The 15,686-nt window shown below is 37.2% G+C and overlaps 1 protein-coding gene across 2 annotated transcripts in view; it reads right to left on the bottom strand.

Annotated features, from left to right (window-relative positions):
* Positions 1-15,445, bottom strand: part of ngfrb (nerve growth factor receptor b) — a 43,646-nt gene extending 28,201 nt beyond the window's left edge. Inside the window, exons 1-2 of one of the 2 annotated variants that reach the window (XM_082151805.1) lie at positions 15,079-15,445; positions 5,106-5,247 (exon numbers count right to left, since the gene is read on the bottom strand). In XM_082151805.1, coding sequence (XP_082007931.1) covers positions 5,106-5,247; positions 15,079-15,111 — 175 coding nt within the window. In that variant the 5' untranslated portion in view covers positions 15,112-15,445. The remainder of the gene's footprint in view (positions 1-5,105; positions 5,248-15,078) is intronic. The other variant, XM_082151804.1, reaches the window with a different exon arrangement.
* Positions 15,446-15,686: the final 241 nt, after the last annotated feature.

The raw sequence follows: 15,686 nt of genomic DNA, 5'->3' as shown, positions 1-15,686 counted from the left end.
CGCCACGCTTCGATTCCATCCTGGCAGCTGTGAGAAGTGTAAAGCTAGGCCAGCTACTCACTGTCAAACAGTTCCAGAGACTGTTGGGTCTCATGGCAGCAGCTTCCAACGGGATACCTTTTGGACTGCTGCACATGAGGCCCCTGCAGTGGTGGCTCAGGACCAGAGGGTTTTTCCCCGAGGGGCAACCCATTTCGCACAATCAAGGTCACGCGGTGATGCCTACGTGCCTTGGTTATGTGGAAGAAACCTTGGTTCCTGTCCCAGGGCCCAGTGCTGGGAGCTCCTTGTCGTCGCAAACTGCTAACGACAGATGCTTCCCTCACGGGTTGGGGAGCGATCCTGAGGGTCGCTCATCTCAAGGTCTGTGGGAAGACCATCATCGTTCCTGGCATTCTAATAGCCTAGAGATGTTAGCTGTCTTCCGGGCTCTGAGGAGCTTTATCACAGGTCTCAGGGGACACCATGTGTAGTACATACGGACAACACGTCGGTAGTCGCCTATATCAAGGGGGTTTGCGCTGGCATGCCATATCCTCTTGTGGTCCCAGGGGAAGTTGCTGTCACTCAAGGCAGCCTACATCCCCGGGGTTTAGAATATAGGAGCAGACACTCTGTCGAGACAGGGGCCGAGGCCCGGGGAATGGTGGCTCCACCCCCGAGGTGGTGGAGCTGATATGGAAATTATAAGTGGATCTGTTTGCGTCTCGAGAGACGTCTCACTGTCCACTTTGGTTCTCCTTCACGCATCCAGCTCCTCTGGGACTGGATGCTATGGTACAGACGTGGCCGAGGCTACGTCTGTACGCCTTTCCCCCAGTTGCTCTGCTCCCGGGAGTTCTGGAAAGAGTTCGCAGGGATCGGGTCCATCTACTTCTTATAGCCCCGCGCTGGCCGGGCAGAGTATGGTTTCCCGATATTGTGTCCCTCCTCGACGGGCATCCTCTGGAGTTACCCGTCAGGAGGGACCTTCTGTCCCAGGCAGAGGGCTCGATATTTCACCCTCGGCCAGAACTGTGGAACCTGTGGGCTTGGCCTCTGAGGGGGCCCTGCTCATAGAGTCAGGTCTCTCAACCGAGGTTGTTGAGACCATTCTACAGTCCAGAGCTCCCTCCACGAGGAAACTTTATGCCCTGAAGTGGAGAGTATTCACTTCTTGGTGTAGTGACCGTCGGTTGGACCCAGTCCACTGCCCAATTGGTACAGTGCTGGAGTTCCTGCAGGAACGGTTCACTGCAGGTCTGACCCCGTCCACTTTAAAGGTCTATGTGGCGGCCATAGGTGCTTACCACAGTCCTTTGGGTGGAATGTCTGTGGGGAAAGACCCCTTGGTATCTCGTTTCCTTCGTGGCACTTGGAGGTCCTCCTCCCTTTCGAAATCGGACCAGGAGGCGAATAATTTGCTTTGCCCTGTTCGGGCGTTAGACGCGTATGTCCACAGAGCTGCCCTGTGGCGTAAAAGGGACTTTTGCTCCCCTAACAAGGGAGGTCCAGTGTCTAAGCAAAGGATGAGCAAGTGGGTGGTTGTGACTATCTCACTGGCTTATGAGGCGGCTGGACAGCCTTCTCCTTTGGCTGTCCGGTCGCTCTCTACTAGGAGTATGGCGGCCTCTAAGGCCCTTATATCAGGAGTATCGTTACAGGACGTCTGTGATGCGGCAGGCTGGTCCTCACCGCACACCTTCGTCAGGTTCTACTCTCTGGATTTAGACTCTACTCCAGGGTCTCATGTTTTGTCTTCTTAGTGCTGCTCACATGATTACACACAGGACAGACATTTGTAGCTATGGAGGCGTTGGTATAGACGTTCCCATAGCGTCAGTTTTCGACGCAACGGGAGTTCCCTTGAAAGGGAACGCCTCGGTTACGACTGTAACCTCGGTTCCCTGAAGAGGGAACGAGCGTTGCGTCGCCTTGCCATATCTCCTTCATGCCTGTCAGCGCGACTTCAGACTTTACGAAGCTTTCGTTTTCTGTTTCGGGCCGGCTTTTATAGCTTCCTGGTACGTGACGTCACCCGCCTCTGACGTTCCGCCACACCATTGGACTGATTTTACATGTGCTTCAAGACGTCATCACGCAAAGCGTTCCCATAGCGTCAGTTTTCGACGCAACGCTCGTTCCCTCTTCAGGGAACCGAGGTTACAGTCGTAACCGAGGCGTTCTGCAGCTTGACACTATTGACCAAATCTTTTTCGTTTTATGTACAGCTGTACTATTGCTCTGCTAGTTGAGCCTTCACACTTTTGAGTGGAGGCGGGGACAAATTTGCATATTCATGAATCGAGTATATTAAATGAAGTAAGAGTGAAGAGCTACATTCAAGCTATTTTAAGGCATGAAGAAATTATTTTTCACGGGAAAAAAACTTTTAAATATGTCATTGTGATTATCAAAGATGAGTTTTAAGGGATACAATTATTAACTGTAGGGGGACTTTAATGGGGATTAGGTGATTAGTAGGTGATTCTCTGCAGAAAATGTTTTTGTTATGCTGGTTGAAAGTTTTCTCATATCCTGATAGCAATCACTCTGTTAAGCGGTCTAAAGGTATTTTTATAAATATATATCTTATGTGGAAGGACCATAAAATGTTCGTTCAATCGGTGCGTTCGGTCCGAACGGTCCTATAGCATCATGTGTTCCCTGTCGGTCAATGCATGTTTGCATACCACTGCACAGGCTCTTCACGCAGACATAATAAGTTACCAGTGTGTTCACATATGCTGTGCACTTGTGCAGACAGAGCAAAAATGGGAGGCAAGCAGCAACAGCCTAACTTGCCTTCTAAACCGACAACAAGTGGCACTGGCAAAGGATCTACAATCTATATATCTTCATTGGAGCCAAGCAGACTTTGCAGGGAGGATGGGACGCACGCTTTTACTGCTATCAGGCTAAAGTTAGCATTTTCCCAGATGTCCTTCAGCACCTTTAAGGCTTCAAGTGTACATTCAATACAATTAAGCACACATCTTTTTCTCAAGAGAACCCAAACTATACTTCAATCATAATGACTTTATCTTATTTAACTTAGCCACAACGCTGTTTTAGAGTAACCTATCAGCATTAAGCACTGAATGAAGAACACAAGTCTGCTAAATACTGAAGCAAAAGAGTCTTCTGAATTCTTCTACAGTCCAGTAATGGGAGAATGTAGTGACAACTGCAAGTAAACAGAAGGCAGATGAAGGTATAAAAAAAAAAATCTCCCTGCGGGCTACAGTCAGTAATGTTAAGTGGACGTTAAGTGGGTGGGGCCTATCTACTTTAAAAAGCTACCTATAAATATATTATTATTGCACTGTAGTGCAACGGGGCCAAACTCACACCATTGGTTAAGCCAATGTCGCTGTGTTGGGTTGGACAGGATGCTCATTGTATTTTTTTTTTATTTTTTTTTTTTATAAACTATGAGAACGTCAAATGGTGAACAAACACACCTGGTTCTTTGACATTACACAGCACTTATGTGTTAGGAATTAACATGAGCCGGTTAACGTGAATTATCATATCTTAAACATCTGTTTTCATTCCAGTACCATCCCAAATGCTACTTTTACATGTCAACACTTTATTGCTGATGTTTTGTCAAGTAGCATTAGATGACTTATGAGGCTGTGAAAAGAACAGTTTGGAGTTTTCAACATGTAACAGTTAAAGTTGATGGATGAGGAACGCAGGTCCCAGCACAGGCCCTTAGGGAAGGCCTGACAAAGAGATGGAAATTACTGATGGAAGAATGTTTAGGGTTGTAGTGAATGACAGGAGGATTGTGGGTCTAATGTCGAGGGGTCTTGGTGGACATGCCTTTCCCTGACCTTCACCCAAGGCTACTAATTATTAACAGAAAAAGAAAGCACAGAACTCAAAAGTAGGTTCGTTTAGATTATCTGTCAGTGTGATAATATGTTGAACAAACCATGTATATGCTAATATCCCATAGGTAAGAAAATCACAAATGAAATCTATTTAATGTCTCCTGGAAGTCTCTGACTTCTCTGATTTTCTCCCAAGAAAATATCAATCATGTGTCTCTAGAGTTTCAGAAGGGATCTCAGAAGGGTCTTAATGTAGGTCAACAATTGTCTCATTTGTGTCTACTATTATTTCTCCAAAAGCACTTTAAAAAAAGCACAACATTTTCATAATTTACAAATTATTTATTAGCATAACACTTTCAGTAAAAAAACACCATGAATTTCGTAATGTCCAAAAATCCACATGATCAATTTCCCAAATTAGATACGCGATCTACAAATCACCTTTTATTGTGACAACTTCAAAATGTTTCAAAACAAAAATGTTCTGGTTATTGTGAGAGATATTGTTCTGTTTATGTAAAAGACATTAGACTTTTAGGGCTCAAGTTATCAATGCATGAATTAAACATAAATGAGAACTCCAGAGAGGGCAGAGAGAATGTTTCTTAACATACTTAAATACACTTATAATAATGTAAAATTAAAAGTTTTACCTTAAAGTATTTATATAAAAATGTTTATACATATTTATATATATATATATATATAATTATGATTTTTTTTTAAGGAGCTATGAATCTCTACAAAAATACAAACTAAAGGATGACTATTTTTGGTCAAATTTCTGGCTAATCGTTCTTTATTTCCATTCATCTCTCTCCTCCTATCTTGTCTTGTTCAGCTGGGTCATGCAAGCAGACGTGTGGGAGATCATTTTGGAAGTGGTGGGATTCTGGCAGGCTCTGGACCAGGACTTTGGCTCAGGACCAGCCTACAGTATGTAAATAAAAAAACTCAAACTCCCAAACCTCCTACAAACACTCTGTAACGTGACGCGGCCAGTGCAACAAACACAAAGTACCACAGGATTTTGCCTTAATTATTCTCACTTACAGCCGTGAGTGGCTGAAAACACCCAGATTGGTCTCTAAGCACTCCAGACAATGTTTTGTCAAGTCTCATTTCCTAAAAGCATTTCCCCTTTAACTACTAATTACCATTCACAGCTCAAAAGCCCTCTGCCTCCCCTCAAGTGAGAGTTCAGCACAGGAAATGGCATTTTAAATAAGACAGCTGCTTCATTTTAGCAACACTGCGGCCAACATCTCTGTGGATACTCACTGTCAAGACATGGTTCACACTCTGTCTGTGTCGCTCCGCAGGGCTTCTTCATTCCCTCCCCGGGTTGGCATTGTTTGCAGCACTCTCCACTGGCTGTGAACGCCCCTGAAGGACACGAGTCTTGTGAAGAAAAGACATTCCCCTATAGAGAGAAAGAGGACAAGATTAAAGTCGAAATGAAATTAAAATATACATTTTCTAAATGCATCGTATAGACCTTTTAAGAAAATTAGAAAAATATATTTTGTGTAAATACAGAAATAAAAATGTCATCTGATGAACACATTTAAAATGTACCGCGAACACTGACTTCACTTGCACTTATGGAGTGTACAAATTTGTGTCCAATTAAATGCTCTAGAATGAGGATGTCCCTCTCTCTAAAGGTGAGGTTGCATTTACCTTTGTACGTCAAAATTTTGCGCGCGAAATTATATCAATAGGAATCCACACGATCGAGAATTCTGCATGAGGAACGCAAACATTTCTCCACGCAGATTACACTACGAATGCCTGTTTGTTGAACTTTTAACATGCAAATTCGCAAACACACAGCTGCTTGGTTCGGAAGTGACCACTAATCGCTACACAACTGACATTGAACCTACTTAGTGAAGTTTTGTGTGACTGCGCCATAATACTGTACCACCACCTCAAACTAGCAAGTAGCAAAAGCATATTACATGGCTGCAACATTATCTAAAGTTTATTGGCTATTCTTTAAAAAAGGGACAATCACTTTGATGTGGTGAAAATCAAGCTTTTAATGTTGTTTATAGGTCTATGTGGTGTTTTTAATATACTTTAAGACAAATCATGTGCAAATTCAAAAGTCAACACTATTGCTGAGTATTTTCTCCTTAAAACAGCAGTCAAGCAACTAGTCTCATCTGTCAAATCACTGGTGTTTTTCTGACATCACAAACTACCTTGTACCAATCACGTCAACATGTGATCGTCAACGAGTGGATCTCTGAGCTGGTGTGAGTGAGTGGAGGCGGGGCTCATTTGCATATTCATAGAACTGTGTATATTAAATGAGGCAAGGGTGAAGAGTTACATTCAAGCTATTTTTTTTTTTAAGGAAAAAACTTTAAATATGTAATTTTGGTGATTAAATGTGAGTTTTAAGGGATACAGTGAATGACTACGGGGGACTTTAAGCCATTTCATTAAGTCGTAAAGAATCTAACACTATAGTACTGTTACTTTGAGTGGCCCGACATGTCAGCTTTTGGATCAACCAATGGCATATGTTTAGGGAGGGACTTCCTGTTTGTTTTAGCTAACAAACAATATTACAGCTATACAACTTGAGAGAAATAAAGCAATATAGGGAAACATTTTGAAAAAGCCTGCAGATACAGACATGAACCGTACAGAATTTTCCCACTCCTATGTAGTGTCTATCTCCAGGGGATGCAATCCCAGAAGCTGACAACTTTTCCCACACAGACTCAGAGCCAAAAATACTATTTATATAACAATGTAGCAAAACTTATTTAGTCTTGGTAATATCTGATGATGCCATCAACAGCATTACTTTGGAGAAATCAGAGAGCTTCAAAAGGGAATACATGCATTTTACTAGAAAATCTTCATGGTACATTTAACCTTAATTCAATTCTCCGAAAACAGCCTTTCGTTTGAACGTCTAACTGAATGATTGACAGCTACAGCCAAATAATGGCAGCTGATCAGGGCATTCTGTCTTTAAAGCATGTCTTCTGTCAAAAGATTTGTATTTACGTTCACAAGATAAAATAGCAAATAATTTATGATGCCTGTAAGTCATTCTTGGAAATCTCTATTTTGTTATCAAATTTAAAAATCGCAATTACAACGTGATGTGCGTTTGATTTTAGCTGAAATTAAATTGATGTGAAAAATTGCTTTCTTTTTTTCTTACTGATGAATATAGACTTTGATAAAAATGAAAAGCAATGGATGCACATCAGGGGCCTCATTCGTGAAACGTGAGCAGAATACATTTATGTGGTAATCGTTCGTAAAATTAGTGCTTTGTGGAAGCTAACTAAAAAAACAAAGAAGGTAATTACGACTTTATATCTTATAAATAAAGATATAAGATATTTAGATATAAATTACAATTTATATCTAAATTGTAACTTTAAATCTCATAATTGCAACTTCATATCGCCCAAATGTAATTTTTGTTTCTCATAATTGTGACTTAATATCTCGCAAATGTAACTTAATATATCACAATGTAATTGTGTATCTCACAACTGCAACTTTTTCATCTGTAAGTCATTCTTGGTACACAAATCCATACTTTGTTCTCAAAATGACCTACAACGTTGTGATTTTGGCTAAAATACTGACATGAACATTTATTTTTCTAACTGATAAATATAAATTTTGGCACAAAAAAAGAATGGGATGCTCATTATGGGCCTCATACGTGAAACGTGAGCAGAATGCATTTCTGTGGTAATCATTCATAAAATTTGTGCTTTCAATTCTACGTAAGCCTGTTTCTGCCTCAGAGTAAAAACAAAATTGTGACTTTAAACTTTAGTTTGCCTGGCAATATTTTGATGATGGTTTTACATCGGTTATTAATAGGCATGCACCATTTAAGAAATTTAGAGTTAAAGGCAGGGATAAACCTTAGTTTTCCGCTGCATTGTCTGTTCTCATACGTGAGCGGGATGCTGCTTGGGCAAAAGCTAGTTCTGACTGGATTTGTTTTAGACAGCTTCAAAATAGATGTACAGTCGCCATTAGGAAAGCTAAAGCTGATTATTTTATTGCAAAAACTACAACAAATGTAAATAATCCCAAGAAATTTTGGCAGAATATAAAGTATATACCGGGTAACAAAAATTCCTCTAATTTTCCTTCATGTATAAATACGGATTCTACTAGTATATCTGATAGAGAGCAAATGCTTAATTATTTTAACAAGTATTTTATTGCCTCTGGGTCATCATTTGAGTCACGAAATCTTATGCAAAATCTACACTCAGATTATGATTTTGTTAGTGCAGAAACTTATTTTAAAAAGGAGGAGTTCACTTTTGAACATATCAAGAGTTCCGATGTCCATAAAGCACTTAAATCGCTTGATATAAATAAATCACCAGGCCCTGATTGTGCAAACCTATGTATTTGAAATTAGCAGCTGATATTATTTCAACCCTTTTAACTTATCTTTTTAATCTTTCACTAGATACTGGTGTTATCCCGGAAATTTGGAAATCAGCTTTTGTTGTTCCCTTATTAAAAGGGGGAGATCCCACTATTTTAGATAATTATAGGCCAATCTCAAAGCTTTGTGTCCTATCAACTTTTTTTTTTAAGTCTTATTAGTGACCAGTTGCCCTGTTATTTGAATGTAAACAAAGTCAATCAATCAATCAGGGTTTCGTAAAAAACATAGTACCACAACAGCCGTTCTGAAAGTTTTAAACGATATTGTGGAATCAATGGATGGAGGTGATTATTGCGCTTCCCTTTTTATTGCTTTATCTAAGGCTTTCGACACAGTGGATCATGAAATATTGTTGCAAAGACTAGAGAGTGTTGGTTTATCAAATCATGTTATTTTCTGGTTTAAAAATTATTTAAGTGAAAGAATTCAATGTGTTCAGGCTGAAGGTAAACATTCAAGACTATTGGAGATTGTTACAAGTGTTCCCCAAGGATCTGTGTTGGGGCCTCTTTTATTTACTATCTACATAAATAGTCTTGATTGGGATATTCAGGATGCAAATTTTCACTTTTATGCAGATGACACTGTCATGTATTGTGGTGCACCTTCTAAGCTTCAAATGGCTTTTGATGCCATTCAGTCACGGCTTCATACACTAAAACTTGTTTTGAATGCTGATAAAACCAAGCTTATTTTATTTTCAAGCTCGAAAAAGGTAGTAGACAATCTTATTCCTCTCTAGACTTTACAAGGTAATGTGATTGAGTTAGTAAAAGAGTATAAATCTCTTGGCATCATTGTTGATGATACATTATGTTTTAGCTCTCACATAACTCAATTAAAGAAAAAAAGAAAAAGAAAAAAGCTTGGGTTTTATTTTAGAAACACGTTTTGTTTTACATTTAATGTAAGAAAGAGGTTAGTTTCTGCTACTTCTTTTGCCTGTACTTGATTACGGTGATGTGGTGTATCAATTTGCTCCTTCTTATCTTCTCTCTTCTTTGGATGCCGTTTATCATAGCGCTTTAAGATTTATATCAGATTGTAAACCTTTAACTCATCATTGCACTTTGTATAACAGAGTAGCCTGGCCCTCTCTGTCCATTAGAAGGAAAATGAACTGTTACCTAATTATTTATAAAACTATTCTGGGGTTGTTGCCTTCGTATCTAGGTTGTCTTATTCAATAGAAAAGTGTTGGGAAATATTGTCTCAAAAGTATACTCTTTCTGTTCGATTTGTCAGAACTAAACTGGGAAAAAAAGGCTTTTATGTATGCAGCTCCGTTTGAATGGAATCTACTCCAAATGAAATTGAAATTACAAACTCTGGTGTCTATGGAACATTTTAAATCTATTATTCGGTCACTTGAAGAAGACTCATTGATGTCCAATTGTTTTTGTGTTGATCTGTAAGTTTGTGATTGTAACTGCTGCCCATTCTTGGCCAGGACACTCCTGTGAAAGAGATTCTTAATCTCAGAGAGATTATCCAGGTTAAAAAAAGGTCAAATAAAAAAATAAATCTAATAAATCATATAAATCTTGCAACTGTAACTTTAAATCTTATAATTGTGACATATCTCCCGTTTGCAATTTTTGTATCTCATAATTGCGACTTCATATCTTGCAAATGTGAGTTTATATCTTGCAGTTGCGACATTTTGTCTTGTAATGGCAACTTTATATCTCAAAGTGTAACTTTATTTTTTATTTACTTTACATTTTTTCATTTATTTTACTTTTTGAGACAGTTTAATGCTTATTATGTAAAATATATTTTAGGAATGCTTTATGTATTTTATTATTCTCTTGATGAGAAATGGTATTTTCCCACTTCCAAATCTCACATTGTCATGCCAGTCATGTGCGCATCACATAAATACGATATTTCCAACATAACTTGAAGGCAACATAAACCTCATACTGATGCAGCTGTTGCATGGTTGATGGGTGTAACATGAATGTCAAGAGGTGATTGGCTGGCTGTCAGAGTAACGACGTTAAACACAGGTGTGTGGAATGACGTTTAAAAGAGCGAGAAGAAAGACAGAGATAAAAGAATGAAAGAGAGATTAGATGAGTCCCTCAAGGCGTTTGTGAGTCAGCTGGAGAAGTGACAGAGATGAGTGAAAAAAAAGAGGAGGTTGGGTAAGCACAAATTAACATTCCCTTCGTTTCTACCTGTCCCTCACATTACCCCCTGGCATGGGTAACCTCCTCCACACACACATAAAAACACAAACACACCCCTACAGGAGCATTCCAACTCAGGTAAAGTTCAACAACCCCCCAAATTTCAGCAGCCCATGACTCAAATTGGTAACTTTAGAGATTTGGCCGCACAAAGTTTTTAGAAATGTGTGAAGGGGCAAAAACAACGACGCATGTCATAGAACCTGTTTGCAGTCACTGGAGGCCAAGCTGCTGGAACTTGTGCAGTTTTGTTTAGGCAGATACAATCAGTAGTGTAACGTTTCAAAGCATATTTATTTTCATTACTCATTCAACTAAGAATGGTTCGAACTAAATGCTTTCATCAGCATTTGGCTGGTAATTTGTCAAATCATTGGTGTCAAATCTTCATGATTGTGAAATTGTCTAATTTCAGTGAACTTTAAACACATTTTTACATTTTCTACAGAAAAGGGAAATGGTGCTTGTCCTGCAAGCATATTGAAATTGAAAAGTGTGCTGCTATGTCATTTCTGAGGTGTTCGGAGTGAGTCAAATTTATTTGTATAGTGCTTTTCACAATACACATTGTTTCAAAACTGAAAATCATGTTGTATAATATCTTAAAGGTGCTTAATGTAGAATTGAGAAACACTCACAGCATATACTCACAGCAAAGTTCTTTTATGTTTTTTGTAGGGATGACCGATGTGAACATTTTTGCAGATACCGATAACCAATCATTATTTTATATTTGAAAGCCGATAACCGATATATCGATAAATTTAAATCAAATTTGTATATAATTTTTGAGAGCCTGATTACAAAAACAAAAGTCTCACAATTAAAACCCATTATTCTCATTATAATTTTATGCTGGGACCCAGGAATAGAATTTTGTCTACTGTAGTGGACATTTTTTTGTGAATTTCTCTGGCATCATACATGTCACATCACGTGTTTCACCATGAAAACAACTGCTCCTTGGTCTTTAAATATGTCTGACATTTATTTAGTGATCAAATGTAGCACATGTATGAAATATGATAATATATTGTAATTATAATTTAATTCAGACTACTTTTCAAATTGTATTTCATAAACCAACATCTCAGGAAAACGTTCATACACTGTAGAGGACATCAGGACTTAAATCATGTTTATCAGGCATTTTGTGGAGACACAACAAGTGAATATGGAAATAAATAAAATGAAATATTAGATATTATTATTAAAATGTTGCTAATTATTACTCCAATTATTACACTTCTTTTTTCATTAAATGTTGCTCCAAGAACACATTAATGTGCAAATTAGATACAGTGTACATTGCATTGAATGGGAATATTAATTTCTGGCCATTTTACCCACATATTGCATAAAATAAAATGTTGTATCAATTCATTCCGTTATATCTTTCATTACATAGTTGAGAATTAGCTTTATACAAATTTTGGTTAAAAAAAATCCTGAATCCCTAAAATTTATTGGTGATTGAAAAATAAATCCCATTGTTTTTGCCTATACATATAATTTCATGTCATTTTATTTTCAGAGTCCTGGTGTCCACTACAGAGGACATAGCATAACATATGAATCAAATATCATTTTTCAAAAATGTTTCTTATGCTCTAAACAATGTGATGACACGGGGGGAAAAAAAAACTAAATTCAAAGAGCCCATATGACAGAACATTTTTCACATTTTTCCTTTTTTTGAAGTGATTCAGATCATATTTCAAGCAATTCAAAACAATCATGGTGAACACTGCGCATCTGAAGTGTCTCAGCTGAAGGAAATAATCCATGATTTATCAGCTTAAATATATTGGCCAAATTTTCTTATTGGGCCGATAACGATAACATTATAACTGAACATATATCAGCCGATACCGATATATATATATATATATATATATATATATATATATATATAGCTTTGTATATAGAGCTATTTACACTTTGTGATGATTTAAACAATCACACAGCCGAGATTTGTTATACAGTGTATATCGAATGTACTGTATGCAAGTAAAGTAATATATGTCCAACTTTTAATATATTGCTAAACTATAATAAAGGGTATTTTCTTTTAGATATAACATTTAAGCAGTTGAGATTTGCTATATACACAACGTACCATATGTATCCGTGTAAGGTTGGTATACTTATAGTAGTTTTATGATTCATTATTTATTATTTCATAAATTAATTTGAGTTAATTCATTTAGTGGTGAAATTGAGAATTATGAAGACTGTGAGGTTTTGTTTAATGTTCACACCCTCTAACCCAAGAGACAGCTCTAGTATTTTTACGATCTCAGCCTGTGTTCTTGTCTTGTGTGAGGACTTTTGTGTTATTTCCTGTCTTGTGCCATGTTTTGTAGTTTTTCATGTTGATTAGTCTCTCCAAGTGTGTCTTGTTAGTTCCCTGGGTTACCCTCGTGTGTTCCCATGACAATCAACCACACCCCCCTTGTTACCTTGTTTGCCTGTGTATAAATTGCCCTTGTGTTTCTCTTGTGGTTTGTCAGTCGTTGTTTGCGGTACCATGTTCTTGTCCTGAGTGTCTTTGTTTGCCCTGTATTACCTGTTTGTATTGTTATTAAAGTAGTGCTCGCATGTGGATTCTCTCTGCGCTTCATCCCTGCCTCTCTGTTACAAGTATAGCCCTCTTTCTCTTTATTTCTTATATTTTATTAAATTTTTTATTATAAAAATGCATTTATTATAGGCATCAGCACATTTATTTTTTAGCACATATTGATTATTTAATAAATGCACTAAATATCCTAAACTATTTTTTATAAATGCCAAAGTTCTCCTTTATAATACTGAGAACCTGCGGTCCAAACTAACATCATTTTTATTTAGTGAGTTGTCATGACAGATATGGTACATACTGAATAACCACAGAATGATTGGCAAAAAATGCAAGCGCATATCATGCGGTGGAATTTGTCAGATCTGCAGATCGTTTCTCCCTCCCATTCGGTCTGTCACATAGGCTATGATGTTTGAGAGCTGTTGTTTGTATGCCTGAATGCACTTAACTCTTAACCCTTATAGCCTGTTGGCACTTGTCAACATTTCAAAGTCGACTACTGTTCTGGCAAAGCTGACTCACTAATGGTCATAGTGGAGCTAATGAAGCTCTTTCATTCTCTCTCGCTTGCTTTAGTTTCTACTTTAAAGCTATATGATTTTGTACGTTTTCCAGAAGCCTTGAGTCTATTTGGAGAACACTCAAGTGCAAAGGCACCTATTTTATCTTATATTTTTATTCTACTTTACTTTTCCACATCCTCAGCCTGTAAAGGCTCTAGAATTGTATTGCCCACAGGCCCATCATGCTGTTCAGATGGGTGTGGTTTTAAAACGAGACAAGACATGTGACCACAACACAGGAAATTGGTACAAACATAGAGAATTAAGCAGTTAGGCTAACAAATGTGCCTGCAGTTATGTGGTGTACTTGATGAATCACACACAGCACACACATACACCCCTCATTCAACCCACACACACAAACTAAATAACAATTAGCCTGAAAAATAACATTTCAGCTAGTCAGACAAGTGCAAGAACACAATGTGCTGTCTGTCAAAGTGGGCGTGACAATTTAATCTGAAGTTTGTATGAAGCCTCATTGTATGATGCATTATATAATAATTATATAATAAAGGTCTTCATAATGCCTTATAATACACTTCATAATTTAGGCTATTACATGTTTTCATAAACAATTATAAAGCATTACGACACGTGTCTACATTGTTAAACATTTAAAGGATTGAATGCATTATAAAACATTACATTGTGTTATGATCATTTTGTAATGCATTAAAAGATGCATGAATAGATAAGTACTATATTTTATAACGTTTTAAATTATTCATGAGAATATGCATCTGATTATAAAGTGTAATATAAGTTATTATAAATGCAGTACAGTGCTCTATGCATTAAATAGGGTGAATGCAGGTTAATTGAGACTTTGCCACTGATACATATATATATATATATATTCTTTTTTTTTTTCTTTTTTTTTTTCAGGTGAGATTATTTAACTATTACCTCAATACTAAATTTGTGGTTAAATTTGTTCTGTCAAATATATTAATCACGACCAATCACATCTAACATAAAAGTATGTATGTATGTATGTATATGTGTATTATATATATATATATATATATATATATATATATATATATATATATATATATATATATATATATATATATATACACACACATATACACACACATATACACACACATATACACACGTTATATATATATATATATATATAAGATAGATAGATAGATAGATAGATAGATAGATAGATAGATAGATAGATAGATAGATAGATAGATATTGATTTGATTTATAAAATAAATCAATATCATTAAAAAAATATTTTGTGTAATTTCAATAATCTCAAACTCCACAATCAAAAGGCACAAAATCATTTCACGATTTCTTTACGTCTTTAAACTTATTTTTAATAGTCTCCATTTACTCATAGTCTGCTATATAAATGATGTTCCACTTTCTCAAGTGTGACAAGAAAAAGTAGGCTACTAGAGGTGCATATTGAGTTGGAGACTGTACTCACCACGAGCAGAAATACTACAGTCACAGTGAACATGCTGGATGAAGGGCGTCCTGGATGAAGTACACTGCAGATAGATTATTCACTCTTTACATGGGCTCTGAAATAATACATTCAGCGTCATACTTCCTTCATAGACTCAAATCGCTCTGATCATTCCTCATGTGTGCGCTTAAGTTTTACAAATAAGCGAATAGCATTATTGAGCAATCGTGATCTTGAGTGCGGGTTTTTCCAGATGAATTCTTTTGATGTTTGTGGTGAGGAGTCTCTTCATAAATTATAAGAAGCAACTGCAATCAGTGCGCGAGTCCACTGATACAGCTCTGAACAGAGTGAAAGATTTACATCCCCTCTCTCTCTCTCTCTCTCTCTCTCTCTCTCTGACACACACACATGTCAGTCCAGAGTTTTCCCCTCCCAACCGCATCCACATCCCATCGACACAATAACTCAGTTGCATTACATTAAAACAAAACAAATAAATAAGTAATAGGGTATTGTGGGGAAACGCATCTAGTCACGATTTAGTTTGGTTTTGGAGTGAGATTAAGAAAATCTTTATTTCTATAATATTTTAATCAAAATAGCCTATTATTTTAATTAATTTG

The sequence above is a fragment of the Leuciscus leuciscus genome (genome assembly GCF_965113295.1).
Source record: "Leuciscus leuciscus genome assembly, chromosome: 21".
NCBI lineage: Eukaryota > Metazoa > Chordata > Actinopteri > Cypriniformes > Leuciscidae > Leuciscus > Leuciscus leuciscus.
The sequence above is the reverse complement of the archived record's forward strand: the minus strand, read 5'-3'. Positions and strand labels throughout refer to the sequence as shown.